Raw genomic sequence first — 22,917 nt, forward strand, 5'->3', positions numbered from 1 at the left:
TGAAATTGTAAATAAATCAGAAAGTATGCCGCTGAACCCAGATCTGTGACAGGACTCTGAGCTGATCCCCTTGTGCCCTGTGGGTAAACGTGACCACAAGCCAGTTTGCAAACTGCCTGTTTACACAGAGCACGCGATCCAGCACATCAACAAGGATCAAGAGAATCATTAAGACTGCTGTGTCAGGCCACCTCACCTGCCTTAATCAAAGCCTGTCTGTCGCTCCTTGCAAAAATACAGGTTACAGTGAAGGCCTGAGCTGGCTGTCACTTGCTGTGGCTCCTACGAGGGTTTGTTAAGGACACTGTGACGTCACAGAGGCCCTGGGGACAATGCAGAACCAGGTAGCGAGTGTGATTCCGGGGGGTAGGAGTGACTCACCCCAGGCAACTGTCCAGTCAGCTGGTTCAACGTGCTGTGCTGAGGGGTGAGGGAGGTATAAAGGTCCCTTCAGGGTTTGGACCTGCAGCGAGGAGCAGCAGCACACCTGCAGAGAAACCTGGCTGAAGCATGATGGACCCTTCTTTGATCTTCGTCCTGCTGGGCCTGGCAGCCCACACCTGGGCACTTCCAGTCCAGGTAAACTCCGAGCAACATCACTGCTGTTGCCTTCGTACTTTTTCCCCCCTTCCATCCTTAACTTTGTCTGTTGTTTCTTCTTTAGAATATTTCTGCACCACATGAAGCCAGACTCCGGTTTAGAAGGCAAATATCAGGTAAAATTTCAAAGATATTCGCTAAATATTTTAGAATGTGAGACTATTTATGTAGGGACCTTCACTAAAATGGTTCATCCATTAATGCTTAGGAGGAATCTACTAAGACAAAACTGTGATTATCTTAACACGTGCTGAATTATGTACCAAATGGCTGGTTGTGCTTAAATGCAGATGTTTGATCCTCTCTCCCTCTTACAGAGGAGATGTGGCGGCAGACCAACATGAACGCAATGGACAGAATCCTGGAGGCTAACCGGAGTGAGTGCAGCACCTCTTTCACACCAGCTGCAAGCAAAGTCACTGCTTTGTTTATCAAAGGAAAATGGGGTGACACCTCCCCAAAAACAGAGGAGGAATAACCCCCTCTCTCCCTCCCACAGTGATGAGGAGTCTCTCAGGCTTGACCCTGAAGGAGGGAGATATCGCACGCTCGAGCGTCCGCAGCGCCATAACCTGCACCGGGAACAGCTGCCTCTGGCCGAAGTCTGTGGACGGCTACGTATATGTGCCCTACATCATCTCTTCACAGTACGGTGAGCGTGTGGGCATGCGCACACACACGCACGCACACATCCACGCGTGCACACACACACATGCACGCACACACAGTCTGTACATGCACCATGTCACTTCTTTAGGTAACTGTACACACAAGATGCAAGATGAGATAAGATTTTACTTTCCCTGAGGGGAAATTCTTTGTGGAAATGTAACCAAATGCTTCTGTACATTACATAAAACAAAAAAATACAAAAGCAAATAAAAACCAAAATATACAGTTTCATGTTTTGTTGCATATTCATTATAAAATAGTGACCTATATGACTAAACAATGAAGTAATTAGCTGTAGACATTTTGTACAGACACAAGTTCAAACCACAGAGAAACCATCAGGTACTAGACAACAAGAATAACTCAGTTGTCTGCTTGATTATCACATATAGGATTGTGTAATGAAGTAACCGAATGACATCCACATACATTCACAACTCAATCACTTATTTCCAATGACATACAAATACCATCCCTGAAAAAGGCTACTTAGGGCCAAAACAGGTGATTCAAAGCAAGGCATAGGCAATTCCCTTGCAGGTGATAACTCTGACACTGAAACCAACTAACACAGAAATGAGCTGGAGCCATTCAGAGATGTAAGTGTATGTACATGGTGACATAAGAGTTCTTCATATTATCTGAGTTATTCAGAATTAAATAGGCAAAATTTGAAACAAAGCACATACTTCACATATCTAATAAATCAACGTTAAGGCACAACTTCTTTCATTCAACGTAACTGGGCTACAAGGAAATAACTCCATGTACTTGAATACAGCATTATATTTCATCACAATAAGTCGATGTGAATTTAAACAGCAGGTTCCTAGTAAACAGTCTAAGGACAGAGGTACATTTTTGCCCAGAAGCCATGCTTCTGGAAGGTTCTGGGAGATGAGTGCAGTCTGACTGTCTCTGTAGATAACATGGACAGAATGACCATAGAGACCGGCATGCAGGACATCTCCAGCGGAACCTGTGTGAAGTTTGTGCCCCGCAGCCACGAGGCCAACTTCCTGGACATCCAGCCCAAATTAGGGTGAGTCTGACCCACCTCCAGGCCAAAATCAAATGACCACCAGTTCTTTGATCTCATACACACGCATAAAATACATGAGGATCTATGTATGACAGTTTAACCCCATTTTCTGAGATGGGTTCACTTCCGCTCATGAAAAGCAAATTTTTCAATTCCCCCTTCCTAGCTGCTGGTCCTTTCTGGGGGTGACCGGGGGAGCCCAGATCCTCTCCCTGGAGACCCCGGGGTGCATGTGGGCCGGAGTGGCCTCCCACGAGCTCATGCACGCCCTGGGTTTTGTGCACGAGCAGTCCCGCTCCGACAGGGACCGCTACGTCACCATTCTGTGGGACAACATCCTGCAAGGTAAGTCCGACGCCTGCAGAGAAACCCTCTCCCCATCTAACCCCCCAAAAAAACCCCCATGTTAACAGAGACAATGTAAACAAAGGTAAAACCACAGGACCCAGGCCTGTGAGGTCACACAAATGAGTGTGTTTATTTGGCACCACAGTTACCACTAAATGGTAGTTGGTGCACAGTGGTTAGCAGCTACTCACAGGGCATCTCTCTCACTATTTGACCGCCCAACAGATCAGGTGCACAACTTTAAGAAGTACAAGACGAACAACCTGAACACGGCCTATGACTACAACTCCATCATGCACTACGGGAGGTGAGCGCTGGGCTGAGATATTACAGAACAGCTGTAAGTCCTCCTGGCACGATGACCAACTGCTCTGCGTTCTGATCCAGGTACGCCTTCTCCGAGGATGGCGACCCGACCATCATCCCCAAACCAGATCCGTTTATTCCCATCGGCCAGCGTGAAGGACCCAGCCCCACGGACATCCAGAAGATAAACGTCCTCTACAACTGCAGTAAGTTTAACACGTCCATATTTCAGTGTCCTCTGCGCTCGTGTCTCACAAACAGCGCTGATGAAGTGATCACACGGTTTGTTTTCCCCCTTTCCCCCCCATCAGATGGCTTGGTATGAAGGTGGATGAGGAAGAGGATGCCACTGGCCCAATGTTCAATCACGTTCTAGCTTGAGTTTAACAGCCCATGTTCCTTTAGTGAAATCATGTAAAACTTCTGTTTCAGTAAAGCAAACAGCTCCTTAAAATAGTAGCATATTTCCTCCGCTTGTTGCTGGATAGCACATCTTCATTGGCATAACAACTATTTGACTTTGTTAACTGCAAATTACAAGACCTCCAAAAACTTCCCCACATAAGCTCTTAAAAACTGCCACAATCTTTTTTTTTGCTCAATATATTATGGTCTGTTTTGTAACTTGTTATGGTTAGATGATGGAAGTATTGTTTGGTTTACAGAAATAAAAAACAAGAAAAAAATTGAGAAACCTGTGTTGTCCAATGAGTTTAACGTGTGACTATGTTTAATCTTGGCCCCCAGTGTAAAATCTATTGCTTCAAATGTTTATATACACATAAAACAAGTTGTCGTATCTGTAAAATATGTACAAAACATACAAAAAAGAAATGATTATAAAAAGCTCCTTCAAACACATTCAACTGAAACCATCAGTGACAACTTGTTTGGTGTTGGCAACAGAATCCTGCATAGAAAAAACTACACTTCTTAAAAATTATTTACACTGTTCACAAAAACTCATTATTCCCATTAAATATACATACACACACACTGTGAAGCAGTCAGTGATATCATCTTACAAATGAGACATTCAGAGGCATTCCTTATGGTCTGAGGTTGTGCCAGTGATCCTGGAAAAAATAAAAAAGTAAAACAAATATTCTCACAAGCAAAGCAGAGACCAGGCATCTCCTACCTCTCCATTCACACCTCACAAGTCACACTTACAGATGAACTTCCTCCCTGGAAGCTCAGAAGCAGCTCCAAAAGTAAAATTCAAAAGTTTGTACATTACTTATTTATTCAATCAGTAAAGCTTGATGACTTGAGAGCTAGGTGACTGATCTGACAGCTCACTGATGGCCACAACAGAGCTGCAAAATAGTCCATCTCATTCAATAAAACGGAGCACAAACGACTTTTACCAGAGATCAGAAACCTTCTGATAAATTACACAATATCATATATTAGTACATTTGTGCAGAAATATTTCGCCTGTCTCATCTCTCCATCGTGTCCAATGGACACTCCTGTTGGGTTGCAGGGGTGTTCCTCTCCTTCGCCTCACCTGGCTGCAGTCCCCCTCACCGCTGCTGGCTGCCCCCCGGGACCTGATCCTGGTACAGTCAGAGGAGACGCTCTGTACGAATCAGGACAGGATGGGGTCACAACCTGCGGAGTAGATCTTATATTTACCAAACGGAGACATTTGACAGACTGTGATTCCATTTTTTTCAAGATGATACATCAGAGTTGCTTTGAAAACCTCAGCACTGCTTAAACAATGTGTTAGCGTGAGTCCTCCGTGACAAAATCCAAGCCCCACCATTTAAGGAGGTCACCAAGGTCTATTTTTTAGGAGCTAATACTGGCATGGTTCAAACAGGTCACCTGCCGTGCAGTTGGAAGAGGGAACGGATGGGTTACTGTGGGCTCAAGACCACACCCTTCTGGGTGAGGCCGGGCGTCACAGGTGGCCAGGGAGCTGATGACACCCAGTTGTTGCCGTCTCAACCCCTCAGCTCTGGTGTTGGAGCCTGTGGGAGAAAGTGGCTTACAACAAGAACAACTAAAATTCACACTCAAACCACACAATGCCAGGATGAGCATCTCACCAGCTCCATGCCCAGGCTCTCTCATAGAGGTCGTCGCTGCTGGACCTATTCTGAAGGCCTTCTGCCACTTCCTGACCAGGAACGCCAATCTGTGGGAGAGGGATGAAGATATTTATCCACAATCCATCAGGACAACCAGCAGCAAATGGGTGGTCACCATTATGAGATATAGTCTTGTGTGTGAAGTGAAAGATGGCCGCCAGTCTCACCGCAAGATGGCGATGACCACATGGACAGCTGTCCTAAAGCGATTAACAGGGTAGGGCAAAGGGGCTTGAGGGTCTCCAGGCGAGGGGTATGTCCCCATGCGGGCAGTCAGAGTCAGGATGGCTCTCTCACAGTCCTGGAAGCTGTCCAGCAGTCGCAGCAGGTACCTCTTCTGGTAAACCAGGGCTTTCCGGAAGCTCTCTGCACGCAGGTACTTCCTGTACATGCGCTGGGCCTGGCCAATGGTGAGAGCAGTGCAGAGCACAGCTTCAGACAGGCAGCTTGGTGTAGTGGTTAAGAAGATGAGCCAGTAATCCAAAGGATGTACATTCACTTCCCAGGTGGGGCAATGCATTGTTGAGTATTGCACCCAGCAAGTTTCTTAACCTGAACTGCTTTAGTAATCATCCTTACCTAGCATCCTTACATGGGTCATGTAAACCAAGGGACAGTACTAAAACTACTACTACTACTACTAATAATACATTTTACGCTTTGAGTGGCAGTGTGCAGGAATAGTGAGAGCAAGGTAAGGAGGATGCAGGCTTAGATCTGGAATGTGGGCCTGCTTGCTGTAATGCAATTCTAAACGGTAAAAATTTAATGTGTGTAGCTACATCAAACTTGTAATCTGCGACTTTCTGTAAAGTGTGAGGGGAAAAAGCTGTAGTTCTACATTAAACAGACAGAGCAGGGACAGGGCTGGCTCACCTTGCTGTTGGAGGCCACGGTGAGGGGTTTGTTCTCGAGCTCGGCCGTGTTCTGGGAGAGCTCAGACCCAGTCCTCTGTAGCGCCACCCGCAGGGCAGCGTGCTCCTTCTGCCAGGAGAGCCTCTCTGACAGCACAGCCACATCCACAGGCTGCTGCCACTCCACCTGATGCACACACACACACACACACACACATGCACGCACGCACACACGCACACACATATATATATATATATATATATATATACATACACACATACACATTATGCATGACTTAACACAAAATTTTTCTCCTATTATAATATTTTTGCACACTAAATGAGTTGTGAAACATATCTCTTTCCCATAAAAGCTTGTTCTCATGAAACGAAGCTGAACAGGAGTTTGAAGAGAGATGTGGCTGTGAGAGACCTACAGAAACTCCCATGCTCCTCTGGTGCGTAGCTCACCGGTCTGAGGCAGGTGCTGGCGTATCGTCGCTCTCTCTCCTGCGTCTCCCTCTGATCCTCCTTCAGGGCGAGCAGCTCCTCCGCCAGGGCGTCCAGCTCGGCCTGCAGCCGGGCGGCTCTCTGCCTCTCCTCCTCCAGGCTGCGGGCCGCCTCCTGCTCCCTGCGGGCCGCCTCGCACCTCCTCTGCACCTCCTGCTCCAGCTGCCGCTCGCTCCGAACGGCCCGCCGCTGCGCGCCCTCCAGCATAGCGGCCAGCTCCTCCCCCTGCCCCCGCTCCTGCTGCAGCTGGGCCCGCAGCTCCGCCATGAACGCCCGGTCCTGGGAGGCCGCCGCCTCGTGGCGCCGGGTCACCTCCTGCAGCTGCTCCTCCAGCTGCCTCCTCTCCCGGGAGAGCAGCGCGCTGCTGTGAGACCGCTCCTCCTGCAGCTCGTTGCGCAGGTTAGCGCTCAGCACGCGCTCCCGCTCCAGCTGGACCCGCAGCTCCTCGATGAGCTCCCTGTCCTGGGAGGCCGCCTCCTCCTGACGCTGGCTCTCCTCCTGCAGCTGGTTGCGCAGGTGAGCGCTCACCACACGCTCCTGCTCCAGGGACAGCTCCAGCTGCCTGTTCCGAGCAGCGCGCTCCTCCAACCGCAGCTCCTGCAGGGAGACAGACAGGGAGCACACGGAGTAATACAGACGTGACTGGTGAAGTGACGGGAGATTAACAGATGGATATAGAATGAGTAAGCAATAATAAGACAGGCCGGTCAGCAGGAGGGAGGAGTACGAGTAGCATGCTGTGAACTGGGTGTTTAGTGAGAGGGTGAAACATTACATCGCATTCATTTTACATTCATTCATTGGTAAGGAATGCAGTGTAATGTGATGTGATGAAACAAGGGGATATGAGTGCAGTGCAATAAGACCGCAGTACAAACAGAACCTGGTGCATCTGCTCCTCCTGCTCATGTCTGCTCCGGCTGCGCAGTCTCTCCTGGACCTGCTGCTCCTCCTGCTCATGTCTGCTCCGGCTGCGCAGTCTCTCCTGGACCTGCTGCTCCTCCTGCTCATGTCTGCTCCGGCTGCGCAGTCTCTCCTGGTCCCGCTGCTCCACCCCCTCACTCTCCAGCCTGCAGGGAGGAGGCACATCACATTATGATACTTCTACATTCATGCAGAGTATTTATGATATTGCTGTACAGTCTTTGAACATGTGGAGTCACACAGAGTCAAACGGAGTACAATACAGAATGTGAGAGATGTTCCTCTGGTTTGCTCACGCATGTTATGAGATTCAGCCAAAGAGATTAACTTTCACTTCAGCTCCCCATAACATAACACATACACCCAGCATGACTCTCTATGGACACTTCTACCTCGGTGACCACGCACTGCAATGCCCCAGGTGCACAGTAGGAGAGGTGTGATGGGCAGGACTGTACCTGGGTTTGCAGTTCTCATTGTGCAGCTCTTGCTGGGTCTTGCTGGCAGTGCTGAAGTGGAGGTCATCCTGCCCAGAATCCTCCTCCTGCTGCTCTAGCCCCTCCCCCTTCTTCAGCTCCTCCCCCTGCCCCACCTTCAGGAGGGCCAGTTGATCCTCACATCCCCTGGGCTCTGCCCTCTGTGCCAGGGGACCCTCCCTCTCCCGCTGCTGTTCTACTGGGCAGACAAAATGCACTGAGACAGCCACTTTACAGTGAACACAGCTGCATCCACCATTCCCACATTTCTCATAATTTGCGCATCTAAGTGGAGTACAAAAGTGGGTCTCTTCCCTAGGCCCTTAGTGAATGAATGCCTTCCCTGACAGGGGATTACAGAAGTCGATTCTCTAATGTTCAACAGTAGAGCATACAAAATAAGCGAACATTTGCCCAGAATAAAGAAAAAAACATCATACAATTCTTGAAATCAGTATAGCGGTATACTTTCATGAACAATTTGATACAAAAGGAATACATGCTGGGCTCAATGCCTGAAACTGTACAAGGCAATGGCCTGTTTCAAGCCCAGCGGTGAACTCTGAACCCTGCGCTCACCTTGTCTGCCCTTTGCCTCTGCATTCAGGGAGGCCTGCAGCTGCTGCAGCTGCTCCTGGTTCTTCAGGCAGGAGGCCTGCAGCAGAGCCTGCAGCTGCTGCATCTCCTCCAGCAGACTGCGGCGATCTGCACACAGGAGCTGCTCCAGGGCCCGGCGCTGCTGCTCCTCCTGGACGGAGATCAACACGCATGTAACAGAGACTACGAAACACAGCCGCTTTCATTCAATTTAGTTATACACAACCAGTGTATAGTGGCCGTTTGCTGAAACTACAGCCCACGCTCATTAAGACTCGGTTTCATATACGCGTAGGTGCACTTCAATCAGAAAGTCATTACAGAGACATCAGATGCATATGAATGACCACCGTTGAGGGGGACTGAGGAATGGCTATTGCTCATTGTGTGAGAGCATGAGAAGAAAGGAATCACTCTTTTCGGACATGTACTCACAGACAGACGAACTGCAAAGGCAGTACCCGTGAGGCGAGGGAAAGAATGACATGCAACAATTCTGTTAAGGATTTTGAACTCAAACTTCAGTCTCAATGTGGTAAATAATTATCACATCTAACTCTGTGGGGGAACGCACAGATTCCACATAGTATTCACTAAAATGTCACTATTTTTGCCACTATCACTTGATTTCGCTCCATCCACCACCGTATAGGAAGGCCTGCACTGTAAAAAGGCCTACCTGCTGTTTGAGGAGTCTCTCCAGCTGGTCCATGAGCGGAGGGTCTTGGGTTCGCAGCGAGCTGATGACAGACTGCAGCTCAGAGGACAGCCTGGCCGTCTCACTGTGACACATACTACGAACCTCCCGGAGAAACTCCCTGCGCCAGTCTGCCTCCCTGCTGTCTACCTATACACATACACATTAAAATACCATTACAAAAGCATCCTAATGTTAAATACTATACATACAAAACCTTATAATGTCAGGGACATCATTCTAACCGCTGCATAAGAAGACTGCCCTATTAAGTAAAAATGCAAGCATACAGCTCAAGAATAGAGAATGGAGAATGATTTAACAGTATGAAACTGTATGAAAAACTGACAACAGTTAAGGTGCCATTTGTGACAGTCTCAACCTTTAAACAATAGATAGTGAGCATCCCCAGGTTGGAGTGAGAGATCTGAAGGTGTCAGAGCCCCTGTGGGTGCACACACAGCTGCACAGACCTTGTGCTCTCTGTCGGCCATCTTGCAGAGCAGCTCTCTGAGGGAGAGGACGGTTTCCTGTAGGGCCCGCTTCTCTGTCTGCCAGGTGAGGGGTGGAGCCTGAGAGGTGGGGGGCGTCAGGGAAGAGGGGGCGGGGCGGTGGGACAGGGACAGGACCCTGAACCCCTCCTGGTACACCCTCTTCAACAGGCCCTGGAGGAGCACGCACACACACATATACAGACAGACACAGACACAGAAACAGACACAAACAGGTTTTACAGCACACAGCTTTTCCTCAGACTGTATCCCTTGTGGTTCCTTGCTGGAGGCTCAGCTCGAGGACCTTTGTCTTATCCTCAGCTCTGCAGTGTGTCTGTCGCCCCCCTCAGGAGTCATATCACAATCACAGTCACCTCTCCGCTGTCATTCAGGATACACAGACCTGGACTAGCACCACAAGCCGTGAGCCCATTTCAGGTTTAGCATAACGGCTCCTAAAAGGCTGTGGGTAAGTGAAAATCCCTGTACCTCCAGCTCAGGCGAGAGGAGCTCGTCGCACTGGTCCACGCTCTCTGTGGTGCTGTCGCTGCTGTCTGCCACGGCCATGCCACGACTGCGCAGGTACTCTATGAAGCTGGCGTTCAGACACTCTGTCCTGTCCAGCTCCACCTGCAGGCTGCCGCCCAGCTCCGAGCTCACATCTGCAGCTGAAACATACAGGCATCAGTCTGCACATATGCTTTAACTAAGGTCAAAGGGTGTAGTTCTGTCCAGCAATAACGCTTGCAGTGGTTAATTCAATCTGTTGGAACATATACACAAAGCAGACTGCTGTGTGTGAGTAGCAGTGTGACGTACAAGCAGGACTTGTAACTGAAAGGTTTTCAGTTCAATTCCCTGCTAGGGCACTGCTGTTGTACTGTTGGGCAAGGAACTTAACCCACAGTTGCCTCAGTAAACATCTAACTGTACAAATGGATAAAACTGTAACCTTTGTAAGTCCCTCTGGATATGAGTGTCTGCTAAATGAGAATAATGCACTGTGACATGATGTGTGCTAGCTGTAGCTCTAATTTCACTGGTTACATTTAACAGAAGCAAAGAACAGCTTGCCTGCTCACAGACTGCACATTATATCACACAAGGCAAGCTAACACAACGAAACTGCCACAGGAATTTGGACTCACTGCTGCACTCTCCATCTCCGGCCCACTGCTCCGCTCTGGTCAGGTCTACATCCCCAAGTGCGTTCACCTGAAAGCGTTCATCATCGTCTTATACAAAATGCACTGATTTATGGGTAATTTCACAGCAGCAACAGCCCGCCAAGGTCGTTGCCCTCTGTGCTACGATGGTGTGCTCTTATGCTCTCCCGGCCCTGCACACTCACCTTGTCAGCATCAAAGGGATGCAGAGCGGAGAGGTTCTCAGAGGCCGAGGCGGAGCCTGGGGAGCGGGTGCTGGGTCGCTCCTGCGGGGTGGGCTTGTTCTCAGTGGGCTGGGAACCCTCTTTGGCCTGTCCAGAGGCCTTCATGTGCTGGGTGCTGAGCTCCGGGGGGAGTGAAGCGTGGACCCCGGCTGCCAGCGGTTCGTGCAGCAGCTCTGGTGAACACTGGGAGCCCTCGCAGGGCAGAGCAGACAGGAGGGCCTCGGCTTTGTGCGGGGTGCTGGGATCCAGGCTGGAGCCCTGCGCGCTGCAGTGGTATTGCAGCAGCTCTAGCTCCCTCTGCTGGTGGGCGAGCTCTTCCTCCTGCACAGCCAGGCCTTCCTGCAGCCCCTGCAGCTCTGATTTCAGCTGGTGGTTGTGGATCTCCAGGTCCCTCAGGGCTTTGTCCTTTGTCTGAGAGACAGGTTGAAGGCACACATTCAGCTGACAATCCAACAACAATTCTGCTATACTCCCCTCAAAGCTGTGAGCTAAACCATTAAATCAAGTCCCCACTGAAACGAAAAGGCAACGTGTGGTTGTTCACAGAAAGAACAAGTTTATAAACAGGTTTATTAGCCCCATGTCTTTGTAAACCTGTAACAGCAACAGTTACATGTTCAATAGGACATGGGGTTTCGTCCCTGTTGAGTGATGTGCGGCTGAATGACAGTAAGGGAAGCACAGTACCTGCCCTTCTTCCAACAACTTCTCTGCCCTCTCTGCGCTGGAGCTTAGCCCCGCCTTCACAGCAACAAGCTCCGCCCTCAGGGCATCACGCTCCGCCCCCAGCCGATCGAGCTGCCTCTCGTTCTCCCTCAGCACTCCCCCTGCTTTAGCCAGAGTCTCCTCGGAGAACGTCTGCCGGAAACAACACATCTTCATCATCCACACAGACATCGTCATCATCATCCATCCATCCATAGCTCTTCAGCTCTCCCTGTTCCGATCTGCTCCTAATTGCTTCTCTCTTCCTGGAAATGTTCAGCTACCCTGCCCCCTTTCTAGGAAAACATGAAGCAAAAACAGTTTCCTTTCACCACCAAAAATAAAGTTAAGCTGTAAGAAATACTGTATGACTGAAGAGATGCATCAGATTCTACCTCTTTCTCTAGGATATGCTTCGTTTTGCGGGGAGAGGAGTCCTTGCCATCCTGTCTGCTGCTGCTCACTGCCGAGCAGCCAATGCTCCATGTAACCCAGCAGCAGCTGCAATGCCGGGCATTTTAAAGGCCTTAGCGCTTAGCGCAATGGCTCATTACACCACCATGTGGTGCTGTGGGACCCTGAAAGCCTTATTTATAAACGACTTCGTTCTATAAAAAAGGTTTGGAATATTTCAACAAATATGTCTACTGTACCTAACTGCCTCATTTTCATATGAACATTAGGAGTGATTCATTCATGTCTGCTTAATTAGATTGCAAGGATATGATGAATAAACATGAGACAGGGCTTTAATTAAATTTTTTACCTGGAAGAGCAATTAAATATCCTGTTGTTGCACTGTCAGAACACTGTTTGAGAACACATATTAATGACATTAATTCACCTAAACAGATCTAGGCATACCATATCCATTACACATAGTTAAGGGTTAAGTGGAAGGGAAATAACAGTGGAGGCCACTAAGCCTAGAAGTACAATGAAAGAAAAGACATAAACCACTTGCCTGTGTGCTATATTGAAGTTGTTATACTTCTTTCTCAGCAAAGCGACTGATGGACTCACCAGCACTTCTCTCTGAGCCTCCAGCTGGGTGTTCAGCTCCTGTATGTGGCTGCTCTTTGACATCACTTCCTGCTTCAGCCTCTGAATTTCCTGTTGGAGTCGGCCCTCGCTCCGCCTCAGCTTCGTTACCTCCTCCTTCGCTGTCTCCAGGCTGTGGATTTCAGCCTGGCTTTCCTGGACCTGGGCCCCCTGTTCCTTCACCACTGTCCTCGGTGTCTCTGCTGCGGCCACACCCTCTTCTTCCCTCTCTGGCTTGTCCAGAGGCGTGTCCTCGCTGCGAGAGTGGAGAAGCTCCTGGGCTCCACCCTGCATGTGATGTAGCTCCTCCTCCAGCCCCGCCTCCCTGCCCTGTTCTGTCCACTCCTCCGCCCTCCTCACCAGCAGCTCCGCCTCTAGCAGCCTCCCCCTGCCCTCTGCCCCGCCCTGCTGCTGGGAGAGCCGCACCCTCAGCCTGCTGCACTCCTGCTCCAGCTGGCCCCGCCTCTCCTGCTCCTCCCACAGGGTGCAGCTCAGCACCTCCACCTGGCTGCGGAAGGCCTCCTCCTGGGACTGAAGGAGGCGCTGTGTGGCCTCCCTCTCCCGGACGGCCTGCTCCAGCTGCTCCTGCAGGTCTCTGAGGCGGGCGCGGGGGGGCGGCGGGCAGTGGGGGGTCAGCTCGTGGCAAAGGCTGCCCTCCCGGCCATGGGGGGGCCAGAGGCCTTGTGGGCCGGGAGCGGGGCTGTGCTCCGGGGAGCTGCTGACCTCGTGCCGGTTGGGACCCATCTGCGCCAGCTCCTCCTGCAGCTTGTGGATGACCTCGTGCAGCTGCTCCACCTCCTCCTCCCTGTCCCGGCGCAGGCGGGCCTGGTCGCCGTGGAGACGCTCCACCTGGGAGCGCAGCTCCTCCACCTCAGCCTGCTTCTCCTCCACAGCCTATAGCGGCAGAAGGAAAGACACAGTTTACACACACAGCTCCCAATCTCTTACATCTTAACAGATGACACACCTACTCAAACTCCTTTGATATTTTAACTCCCAGATTTTATCAGCTGCCTCAGAAGAAAGCCAGTCTGGTGGGACGTTGCGGCCACCTTGTGTTTGGAGCCGTCTGCCTCCTGCTGCAGACGCAGGATCTCCTCGTTGAGGCAGGAGATCTCCCTGTTCTTCTCCTCCAGCCTGGAGAATGGCACCAGCAGCGTGGAGGCGCGGCTCTCCTCTCGGCCCGCCTCCCGATGGCTGTGCAGAGTGCTGGCAGTCCCCTGAGGGGACAGGGATGCAGGTCACATTTTATCCACAATGAAACGCATCCAAACTGTAATTATGCCACTGGCATCATTCTGCTGCAATCCAGGCATATCTGGCACACAGCAAACCTCACAGCACAGCTCACAGCAATTTTAACCTGAATCACTCTCAGCCAACAAGAGATTAGAAATGTCCTAGAAAAGGAGACCATTGTAATATTAATGAGATTTAACTATGAGTAAGTAGCATATTCCATCCCCCTTTTTCATGAGTAACTGACAAAGGAAATGGTAAAGGTTTCAGAGTTTTACCTTCTCAGAATCCATTTCTTTCTGCATCTGGGAGAGACAGATGGAGCTCTGATTGGCCAGTTTCTGTGGTATGAGCTCCTCCTCTTCCATAGACATGTCCCTCTGCACCTGCTCCAGCTGGACAGAAATGTTTTCCTTTTTTATCAATATGTTTATAAGTGAAAAGATCACTTCAGCACCTCAGAAATATCAGATGTGTGTGCACTCACTTTTGAGGTAAGTGGTACTATACTTAGGAATAGCAAGCCTTTCTTATTTTCAAATGTAATAAGAGCTTCTGACACTGGAGAAGATCTTAAACTGGAACATCTGTAACATTTACAGATTTCCTTGCATTGATTATTCCAGGCACTGTGGAACACTCAGTAGATTACAATTCAACCTCCAGACAGATCTTTAGTTTGGTTTTCAAAACAACAGAACCGCTTCATTGACAGATTAAGAAGCGCAGAATAACATGTTCACACTCCGAACTGAACGAGTGTTACGATTCCAATTCCAAACAGGATACACAGTACAGACGGTACAAGATACTGTACTAAGATCAGTGCTCACCTGCTCGTCCCTGCTGGTCACCGACTGCAGCGCAGACTCCAGCTGCTCTCTCAGGGCCTGGTACGCTCCACTCTGAGGAATGTGCTGGAGGCCGTCGCCCTGTTTACACTGTACAGCAGATATCTGCAGGCAGGCCGAGGACAGCTGCTGCTGGAGGTCTTCTTTGTCCTGGAGGAAGATTAAAACAACCATGAGGAACACAACCATTTAACAAAACAGTAGTCATGGCTGAACTTGTGAGGAGTTACTTTATTTGTAGGCGTTATGCAGCATGTGTCTGAGGTGTCACCTTTGTGCTGGGTCATTATGGGCTATGAATTCACTTGCATCCCAATACCTGATCTCACATGGTTCTTCTAAATGCATTCATAGACACCAACAGCACTGTTCTCTGTGGCAATCTGCAGAAGGCCCGAAGGTCCAGCATGAACGCAGACTGACCAACATGTTGTTAGGTATTTATTGCTGTGGGGCCCCACCTGCAGGAGGTCCTGTGCCATCGTCCTGGCCACCTGCAGCTCTTGCTCCAGCTGGTCCAGGGCCTGCCTGGACTCGGTCCTGTCCACCAGAGCCTGCTCCAGCTCGCAGATCCTGCCGGCCATCCTCTCGATCTGCTCGTTCTGCTCAGACACACTGCTCCGGTACTGCTCCTTGGTCAGCAACAGCGTGTTGTAGTCTTCTATCTGCTCCTTGATGACTGTCTGCAGACTTTCCACCTGCAGTTAACAGAGATTAGTTACGGTCCTACACAGCCTCGAGATGGGATGAAGGCGTCTCCAGCAACCAGAGTCCAGTTTAGGATCTTACAGCCAGGTTCATTTTTAGTGCATGCAATCTGCAATCTTACTGTACTCACACACCATCATCTGAATGATATTACTCCTGAAATACTCTTGTCTACATTACAGAATCTATCTTTATCTCATAATTAATCAATACACATAGCATATAAAAATGTGACAGTTACACTAAAGAACTGTTTACTTCCCTCCTGAATAACCTGGACATCCTGGGATTACTGGATCAGTTAGGAACAGGTGACATGTTCACAAAGAGAAAGGCAGAGTTGACGCAAAGCAGCTGAAAAAACTACGGCTGGAGCCACACCAGGGCTGCTGCCACTAAAACTACTCAGCTAAGCCATTCCATAGAAGTGTACAAAGTAGGCATCAAAACCAACAGTTAATTACATTCAGGATCTACCTGCAGCAGTAGGTGGAAATCAGTCTCTTTAAATTAACTTTGTTAGTCACTGGCTTCATAAGGTCAATCTCACAAGATGTGCAGGATGCAGGCATTCTACAGAAGCTCTGATCCCAAAGCAAAACAAGTCTGGCTTCAAGCTCCACAACCCCATGGATGGCAAAAGAAGACCCAAAGCAACTGTACTGGTTTAGACTAAGCCAGTGGTACAGAGTTAATGAAAAGGACCATCAGCGCATGCAACACAATTGAATTTTATCTGACAGGAGATAAAAATCAGGTGAAACAGAAACTAGGCATGTCATGCAAAAAAGCATTTAAGGGCTCATGAAAACTAAGTTACCATACCTGGAGTACCAAGTCCTCAATCTATAACATTTAATTTAAAAAGAAAAACAAAAAAAAAACAATGAAAAGACCACATTGCTTTATAAAAACTGAAGTCTTCAATAATGTTAGTTAAATATTACATGTATCCCTTGCAATATCAAATGTACTTTTAGTCCATCACGCATTTATGAACTTTCTACAATCATCTCAGCACAAAAAATATCATGATAACCAACGAGTAAGGTTCACTGTTTGGCAGCCTGTGGACACGCGCAGCACACACACACCCAGCACACTGCGCACACACAGCCACGCCCGCAGAGGGAGGACGCTACCTTCTGTCCCCTGCCGCCCGCAGCCTGCCCAGGCTTGGGCGGGCGTCTCAGCCGGGCCTCCAGCTTCTGGATCTCCAGCTGGAACTCGTCCCTCTCATGCTCCCGCTCCACGGCCTGTTCCTGCACACACGGAGAGGGGACACCCCCCGCTCCACACCTACACTTTACAAACCAACCCCCCCCCCCCCACGGCTGCACTGCTGCCCTCTAAACTGCCTATTCACTTGGTATTTGAACTCCGCTCACATAATCTTTTCTAAGAGCAAATCAGGATTTCTGGGCCTCCTTTAACCAGAAAATGTTGGCTACTGGAAGCGTTCTTTCTCTGGAAGCACAGTTGCCCTGCATCTGAGTCAGATATAGAGCTCATTTCCTCCCAGTACATACAGACCTCAGATACAGATGTGTGCGTGCGCTGAGGTATATGAAGTTACCCTAATGATGTACAGACACAGCAATGCTAGTAACCAGGCTGAAGGTTCAATTCCCACTTGGGGTTCTCCTGTTATTCACTTGAGCAACTACCTCTGTAAATATCTAGCTGAATAAATGGGTAATGTGTGAACAGGGCAGAATATCTGCTCAGCAAATACATATAACGTGATATCTGTATTAGTAGAAATGGGATATAAGCATCACTAGCATTACTGTAATGACCCAGCAGCCATGGGTCTGAGTGCAGCTACTTACGTCGATAAACTGACGGTGGTGTCTGAGCTGTTTCTCCAGGGCCTGGATCTGCAGCTGGAAGTCCTCTATTTGGGCCCTGTGCTGCTCCTCCAGCTCCTGCCTGCAGCTCTCCTGCTCCTCCAGCTCCATCTCCAGCAGCCTGAGCTGGGACGCCTGCCTGCTCTGGTCCTTCTCCGCCTGCCGCTGCACGTCCAGCTTCTCCTCCATCAACCGCTGAGCTTCTTCCAGCAGGGCTGTGGGGACAGCAGAGTCACCATCAGCGCCCCTCGCCTTCCACACACAGAGCCCTGCCTCCCAAAGACAGGACTATCTCCAAACACAGAGCCCTGCCTCCCAAAGACAGGACTATCTCCAAACACAGAGCCCTGCCTCCCAAAGACAGGACTATCTCCAAACACAGAGCCCTGCCTCCCAAAGACAGGACTATCTCCAAACACAGAGCCCTGTCTCCCAAAGACAGGACTATCTCTATCTCCAAACACAGAGCCCTGTCTCCCAAAGACAGGACTATCTCTATCTCCAAACACAGAGCCCTGTCTCCCAAAGACAGGACTATCTCTATCTCCAAACACAGAGCCCTGTCTCCCAAAGACAGGACTATCTCCAAACACAGAGCCCTGCCTCCCAAAGACAGGACTATCTCCAAACATAAAGCCCTGCCTCCCAAAGACAGGACTATTTCCACAAACAGAGCCCTAGCTCTTAAAGATGGCTCCATCTCCCACACATAGAGCCCTGTCTCCTCAAGACAGCCCCATTAAAAACACAGTACAAATTCATGTGTGGGTGCAAAGCGTTTGTGTATGAACATTGCATTAAATAGGTGTATCTACCAGTCTCCAGATATTATAACATCAAGGTGAGATGACTACCTGTAGGTTTTGATGATTAATAGTTGATTTTAAGCAAAAAACTTCAACAACCTAAACACACCCTCATTTTTCACAAAACATGTGGTGAGTGGAACAACCAGAACACAAACAAGGGACCATTCAGCCCCTTAAACTTCTCAGCCTCAGTACACATGCCAGAACACAGATGTAAAAATAGCAGGGCTAACATGAAAATGACATTGTACCTGTATTAGCGACCTTGTGATATTAAATTACACTGACGTACGCTGACATTTAAAATCAAGTATTTCTTAGCTAAGTTCTGCTAATGCAATTTTTGGCCATTTGCGACCCAAATTATAGATTAGCGAACTGATGATGTTAAATTACATTCATTTATGTTGACTTTTTTGTTCATGCCATTTAAGCTTTATTCTGCTAATGTAAGTTTTTGCCTCTGGATTTGCAGCCAGATTTTAATGGAAGAGATCTCAAATGGACTCAACATTCTGTCTGCACGGAGTAAACAACTTAAAACCGCAATAACTGTCTGATAACACACAATGGACATGGGTAGTTGATTAGTGGTTACCGACAAGTGTCCTTTGCAGGAACCCTGAAAAAACAGCTTAAATACAGGATATTGGCATATTAATTAAGTGACGTGCACAATGGACCTGTTGACAACGTCATCGGGCCATAGAAAACCATTTTATGTGTCATGTATAATGCAGTTTATACCCCCATTGTCCACTTGCAGCTGGACTGAAATCACAGGCTTTCAGTGCATCCTGCTCTTGACAACAGACCTAAGATCATCCTACCCACTGCCAGTCCTAAAACACAACTATTTAGTATCAAATTTGGATTCTGATCCAAGATCACTTGATAAGGGTAGAAAGTGCTTCTATCAAACTGCAGCAGTAACTTACGACTGTTGCATTATTTAGCAGTTGTTATCATTTATAAATAAAATGGAGATTGCAACATTCTGAAGTGCAAATGCTAACACACACCACCATTCTTTAATACATTAGACTTGTTCAGTGTAGACCTCAGAGAGTGCTAGTGCAACATCTAGTGGACACATGTGGTAATGGGACAAGAATGATTTTTACATTACCCATTTTTGTGTCCCTTTAGAGAACACAAGTACTGAAATTACTCTATATGTCCATCTCTATTATATACACAGTCTGCAGTCAGACTAGATTTAAAACATTTTAAAGGTGAAGGATTATGTTCAATTATGACCATCATGAAAATGAAAATGATATAAATGCAGTGATAGAATAACTGGCCTCCACACTGATGCAACACATCAAACCCATCCACTAAGAACAATCAAAACCATAATGCTGTGTCACCCCCTGCAATATCAGACCTTCCTACATAGTAAGAAAACGGCAACAACAAGGTCCCTCGTGGCATTTACCTCTTTCATGAGACAGCATTCCCGTGGTCTCCATTGGGCAGACAGCTCTTTTGCGTGTCATAAAAAGCCAGCCTGAGTTTGCTGTGGTGCAGGCATTGTACAAAGGCAAGATTCAATCTCTTAACCAAAAACGTGACCTTATACCAAGGTGCACTCCCCCCCCATCACCCGCTCCAGCTCACCCTTCTCTCTGTCCCCCAGCCCCCCTGTGAGGGCCTCTCTCTGGCGGAGCAGCAGGGTCTGCTCTTCTCTGAGCTCCTGGAGTTGAACTTGCAGCCCCTCAAGCTCTGCTCCCAGCCGCTGTGCCCGGGACTCCTTCTGCCGCAGGGCCTCCTCCATCGCTTCCTTCTCTGCGTCGTAACTTTCCAGCAAGCCTGAGAAGCAGGTACACAGGTTTAGCTCACACACGCACGCACGCACGCACACACACATACACACACACACACACACACACACACACACACACACACAGCTGCAACGTTCCATCAATGCTGAGAAGCAGGTACACAGGTTTAGCTCACACACGCACGCACGCACGCACGCGCGCACACACACACACGCACGCGCGCGCGCACACACACACACAGCTGCAACGTTCCATCAATGCTGAGAAGCAAGTACACATGTTTATCTAAGAACACACACATGCAGTATTCCATCATCCCTTAGGGACAGATACAAGTGTATAGGAAATGAACACACGTACACACACAAGTAACTTTCCATAAACCCCATGTTTAACTGAAAAATCACATGATCCAGAGAAACTGGAGGAAGAAACTGAAGGAAACACACTGCCAGAAAGTTTTCTTCTGAAATAAGCTCCCATGAACCATGATCACGTGTTGGTCAAAACTTATCCTAATGCAGTGCACAAGGACACTGTCAGTGTGGGACTTTGCCCAACGGGGACAGAGTCCTGATTATGACATTTCCTCTCTTGACAAAACAAGAACAGAGCAGCTACAATCAGAAATATTTGCCCCAAAAATATTCCTGATGTTTTTCACCACATATCATCAGGGTTAACTGAGTTATAGCTCCAGCAGCCAGTGAGCGGTCATACTCACTCTCAGCCTTATGCAGGTTCTGCTGCAGTACGAGCAGGTCTAAGTCCAGCCTGCTGGGATTGAACTGCTCCTCCAAGCGGTCCTGTGCCCCAGCAGTCTGCTCCAGCTGCGCAGAGAGAAGGGGAAATCTGCGCTCAGCGTCATGGATCTTACAGTCTGCTGCCACTGCGCAGACAGAGCAATCTTCCACATCCCAACCAAGCAGAACACAGCCCTTCTGAGAGCGCTGGCACTGAACACAGAGGTCATCTCCACGGCTGCTCCAACTGGATAAACAAGAGCAGTAACTGCACTAGAAACACATCATTCTATCTGTAAGAAGTTACTAATCCAATAGATAATAGGACTATAGCGTATAGGCAATATGAAAAAGGAATTTGGAAGTAGGGGCGGCAGTGTAGCGTAGCGGTGAGGAGCAGGGCTCACAACTGAAAGGTTGCGGGTTCGATTCCCCGCTGGTGCAGTGCTGCTGTAACCTTCGGCCACGTACTTACCCCAGAATTACCTCAGTAAATATCCAGCTGTATAAATGGGTAACACACAATAACTGTAACCTATGTAAGCAAAGATGTTAAGAGCATCTGTTAAATGAAAATAATGTATTGTATTGTAATGCAAGTAAAAGTTTTAGCCTCGTTTCCATTCATCCTCCCATGATGCCTTCTGGTCTCTGTCTTACCGGGAAAGTGGAGCAGGGGATCAGCTCCAGCAGCTTGTCCACAGAAGAGTGAAGGCGGACGCAGACTCTCAGCACCATCTCCTCCTCCTCAGGCTCTGGCTCCGGCCTGCAGAACGGGCTCTCCGGCAGCCCATGGGAGATCTCCACACCGCCACCTTTCAATGCTGACCGCAGGCTGCTGTCTGAAACCGCCTCTCTCTCCTCTTCTCCTTGGGGAAGAATGCAGACATGGAGGAGTAACACAGAAAGGATACCGAAATATTTATTAAACTGAACATTTATACAGCTGATATATTCTGCTGTACCCAGTCTTTATGCGTTTACACCTTGACAAAACATTGCTTTTACGGGAGCATTTTAAACAGTGACCCTGAATCATATAACTGTTTTATCATTTATCGCAGTTACAGCTCAGTCAATGAAGTCATCAGCTTGTCCAAATCTGGATTCATGATTTTGTGAAGTGGAGCACCACCAACCTTTCTCCTGGGAGTCCCTGCTCTCTCTGTAGGGTCTTTTGCCATGGGGCTCAGCCCCCTGGTCTTCACTGGGCTCCAAGCAGACAGCGATTCTCCTGTTGATCTCTTCCTCTGTGGCCATGGTCAGTCTCAGCACCTCCGTTAGCACCTTATGAAGACGCCCATAGGCCTGCTGCAGGTCTTTCCTGGGGGCGTCACATTCAAAGTGCCTTTCACACTCTGAATAAGTCAAGAACTGAAAGACAGCAATTGTTGTGCATCCTTCTAGAAGACACGTCACAGCAGCCAATCATCTTAGTGAAAGACGGTATAACATATAGTGCTCAGTTTTCTATTGCGTTTACAATGTTTTTCTTTTTTCCCCCCATTACACACACTGGTTCCATGCTGGTCCCTTCCTCCATCTGGCAGACCCGCCCCACTCCTCACCTCTCCTTTGCTGCTGTTCTCAGGTCAGCCCTCAGCTTGGAGAGCGGGTCTCCCCCCTCCTGGTTCTCTCTGCCTCCAGGCTGCAACGGTGACTCCAGGGCTTCCATCTCTGAGTGCTTCCCCTCCGGCTCCCCCTGCAGGTGGGATGCCCTACTGCACCGCTGTGACAGGGACAGGAGAGAGGCCAGCGAAAGGAACCCGGTCATCACTCTGTCAGCAGGCCATTATCCACACCTCACAGCCAAGCCGCTGTCCAGCACCCAAGTAATCTGCTTTCAGACTCAGTGCGTTCTCAGCTCATGGTTGGGGGGAATCAGCAGAAGAGCGCTGAAAAATTGCAAATGGAAGGATTCCCAGACGAAGCCCAGGCTGACGCAACTAATATTAGGAGCTTACTGCGCAGACCAACAGTGTGGGAGTGAGGAGCTGACAGCATTGGAGCTCACATGGTTTAATACCTTGCACCTAATTCTTAATCACTATGGCAACATGAAATGAAACACAAGCTTGCATGGGAGTCTCACAAACTTTCCGCCAGTCTTCTACTAACCCTGCTCCAGCATTCTGTCCCCAGCTCCACAGCCCACTGGAGGGCAGCATGAAC

The 22,917-nt window shown here is 48.9% G+C and overlaps 2 protein-coding genes across 2 annotated transcripts in view; one reads left to right on the plus strand and one right to left on the minus strand.

Moving 5' to 3' along the window:
* The first annotated feature begins 332 nt into the window (after positions 1 to 332).
* Positions 333 to 3,302, plus strand: LOC118785380 (high choriolytic enzyme 1-like). The gene is made up of 7 exons (XM_036539997.1): positions 333 to 366; positions 918 to 977; positions 1,100 to 1,252; positions 2,197 to 2,314; positions 2,481 to 2,659; positions 2,888 to 2,969; positions 3,050 to 3,302. Exons 1-7 carry the CDS (start codon positions 333 to 335, stop codon positions 3,291 to 3,293), a joined length of 870 nt encoding a protein of 289 aa, XP_036395890.1. The 3' UTR covers positions 3,294 to 3,302.
* A 1,159-nt stretch (positions 3,303 to 4,461) lies between these two features.
* Positions 4,462 to 22,917, minus strand: part of LOC118785381 (A-kinase anchor protein 9-like) — a 28,857-nt gene continuing 10,401 nt past the window's right edge. Inside the window, exons 16-43 of the mRNA XM_036539998.1 lie at positions 22,314 to 22,474; positions 21,885 to 22,069; positions 21,406 to 21,614; positions 20,727 to 20,832; positions 19,839 to 20,030; positions 17,389 to 17,621; positions 16,699 to 16,818; positions 16,382 to 16,402; positions 15,310 to 15,546; positions 14,831 to 14,998; positions 14,276 to 14,392; positions 13,811 to 13,978; positions 12,741 to 13,652; positions 11,700 to 11,870; positions 10,974 to 11,423; positions 10,771 to 10,837; positions 10,112 to 10,290; positions 9,602 to 9,793; positions 9,111 to 9,278; positions 8,414 to 8,582; positions 7,817 to 8,030; positions 7,318 to 7,504; positions 6,396 to 7,031; positions 5,947 to 6,111; positions 5,238 to 5,470; positions 5,029 to 5,117; positions 4,805 to 4,950; positions 4,462 to 4,585 (exon numbers count right to left, since the gene is read on the minus strand). Of these exons, the coding sequence (XP_036395891.1) occupies positions 4,478 to 4,585; positions 4,805 to 4,950; positions 5,029 to 5,117; positions 5,238 to 5,470; positions 5,947 to 6,111; positions 6,396 to 7,031; positions 7,318 to 7,504; positions 7,817 to 8,030; positions 8,414 to 8,582; positions 9,111 to 9,278; positions 9,602 to 9,793; positions 10,112 to 10,290; positions 10,771 to 10,837; positions 10,974 to 11,423; positions 11,700 to 11,870; positions 12,741 to 13,652; positions 13,811 to 13,978; positions 14,276 to 14,392; positions 14,831 to 14,998; positions 15,310 to 15,546; positions 16,382 to 16,402; positions 16,699 to 16,818; positions 17,389 to 17,621; positions 19,839 to 20,030; positions 20,727 to 20,832; positions 21,406 to 21,614; positions 21,885 to 22,069; positions 22,314 to 22,474 (6,003 nt within the window). The 3' untranslated portion in view covers positions 4,462 to 4,477. The remainder of the gene's footprint in view (positions 4,586 to 4,804; positions 4,951 to 5,028; positions 5,118 to 5,237; positions 5,471 to 5,946; positions 6,112 to 6,395; positions 7,032 to 7,317; positions 7,505 to 7,816; positions 8,031 to 8,413; positions 8,583 to 9,110; positions 9,279 to 9,601; positions 9,794 to 10,111; positions 10,291 to 10,770; positions 10,838 to 10,973; positions 11,424 to 11,699; positions 11,871 to 12,740; positions 13,653 to 13,810; positions 13,979 to 14,275; positions 14,393 to 14,830; positions 14,999 to 15,309; positions 15,547 to 16,381; positions 16,403 to 16,698; positions 16,819 to 17,388; positions 17,622 to 19,838; positions 20,031 to 20,726; positions 20,833 to 21,405; positions 21,615 to 21,884; positions 22,070 to 22,313; positions 22,475 to 22,917) is intronic.

This window comes from Megalops cyprinoides, chromosome 11 (genome assembly GCF_013368585.1).
Source record: "Megalops cyprinoides isolate fMegCyp1 chromosome 11, fMegCyp1.pri, whole genome shotgun sequence".
Classification (NCBI taxonomy): Eukaryota; Metazoa; Chordata; class Actinopteri; order Elopiformes; family Megalopidae; genus Megalops; species Megalops cyprinoides.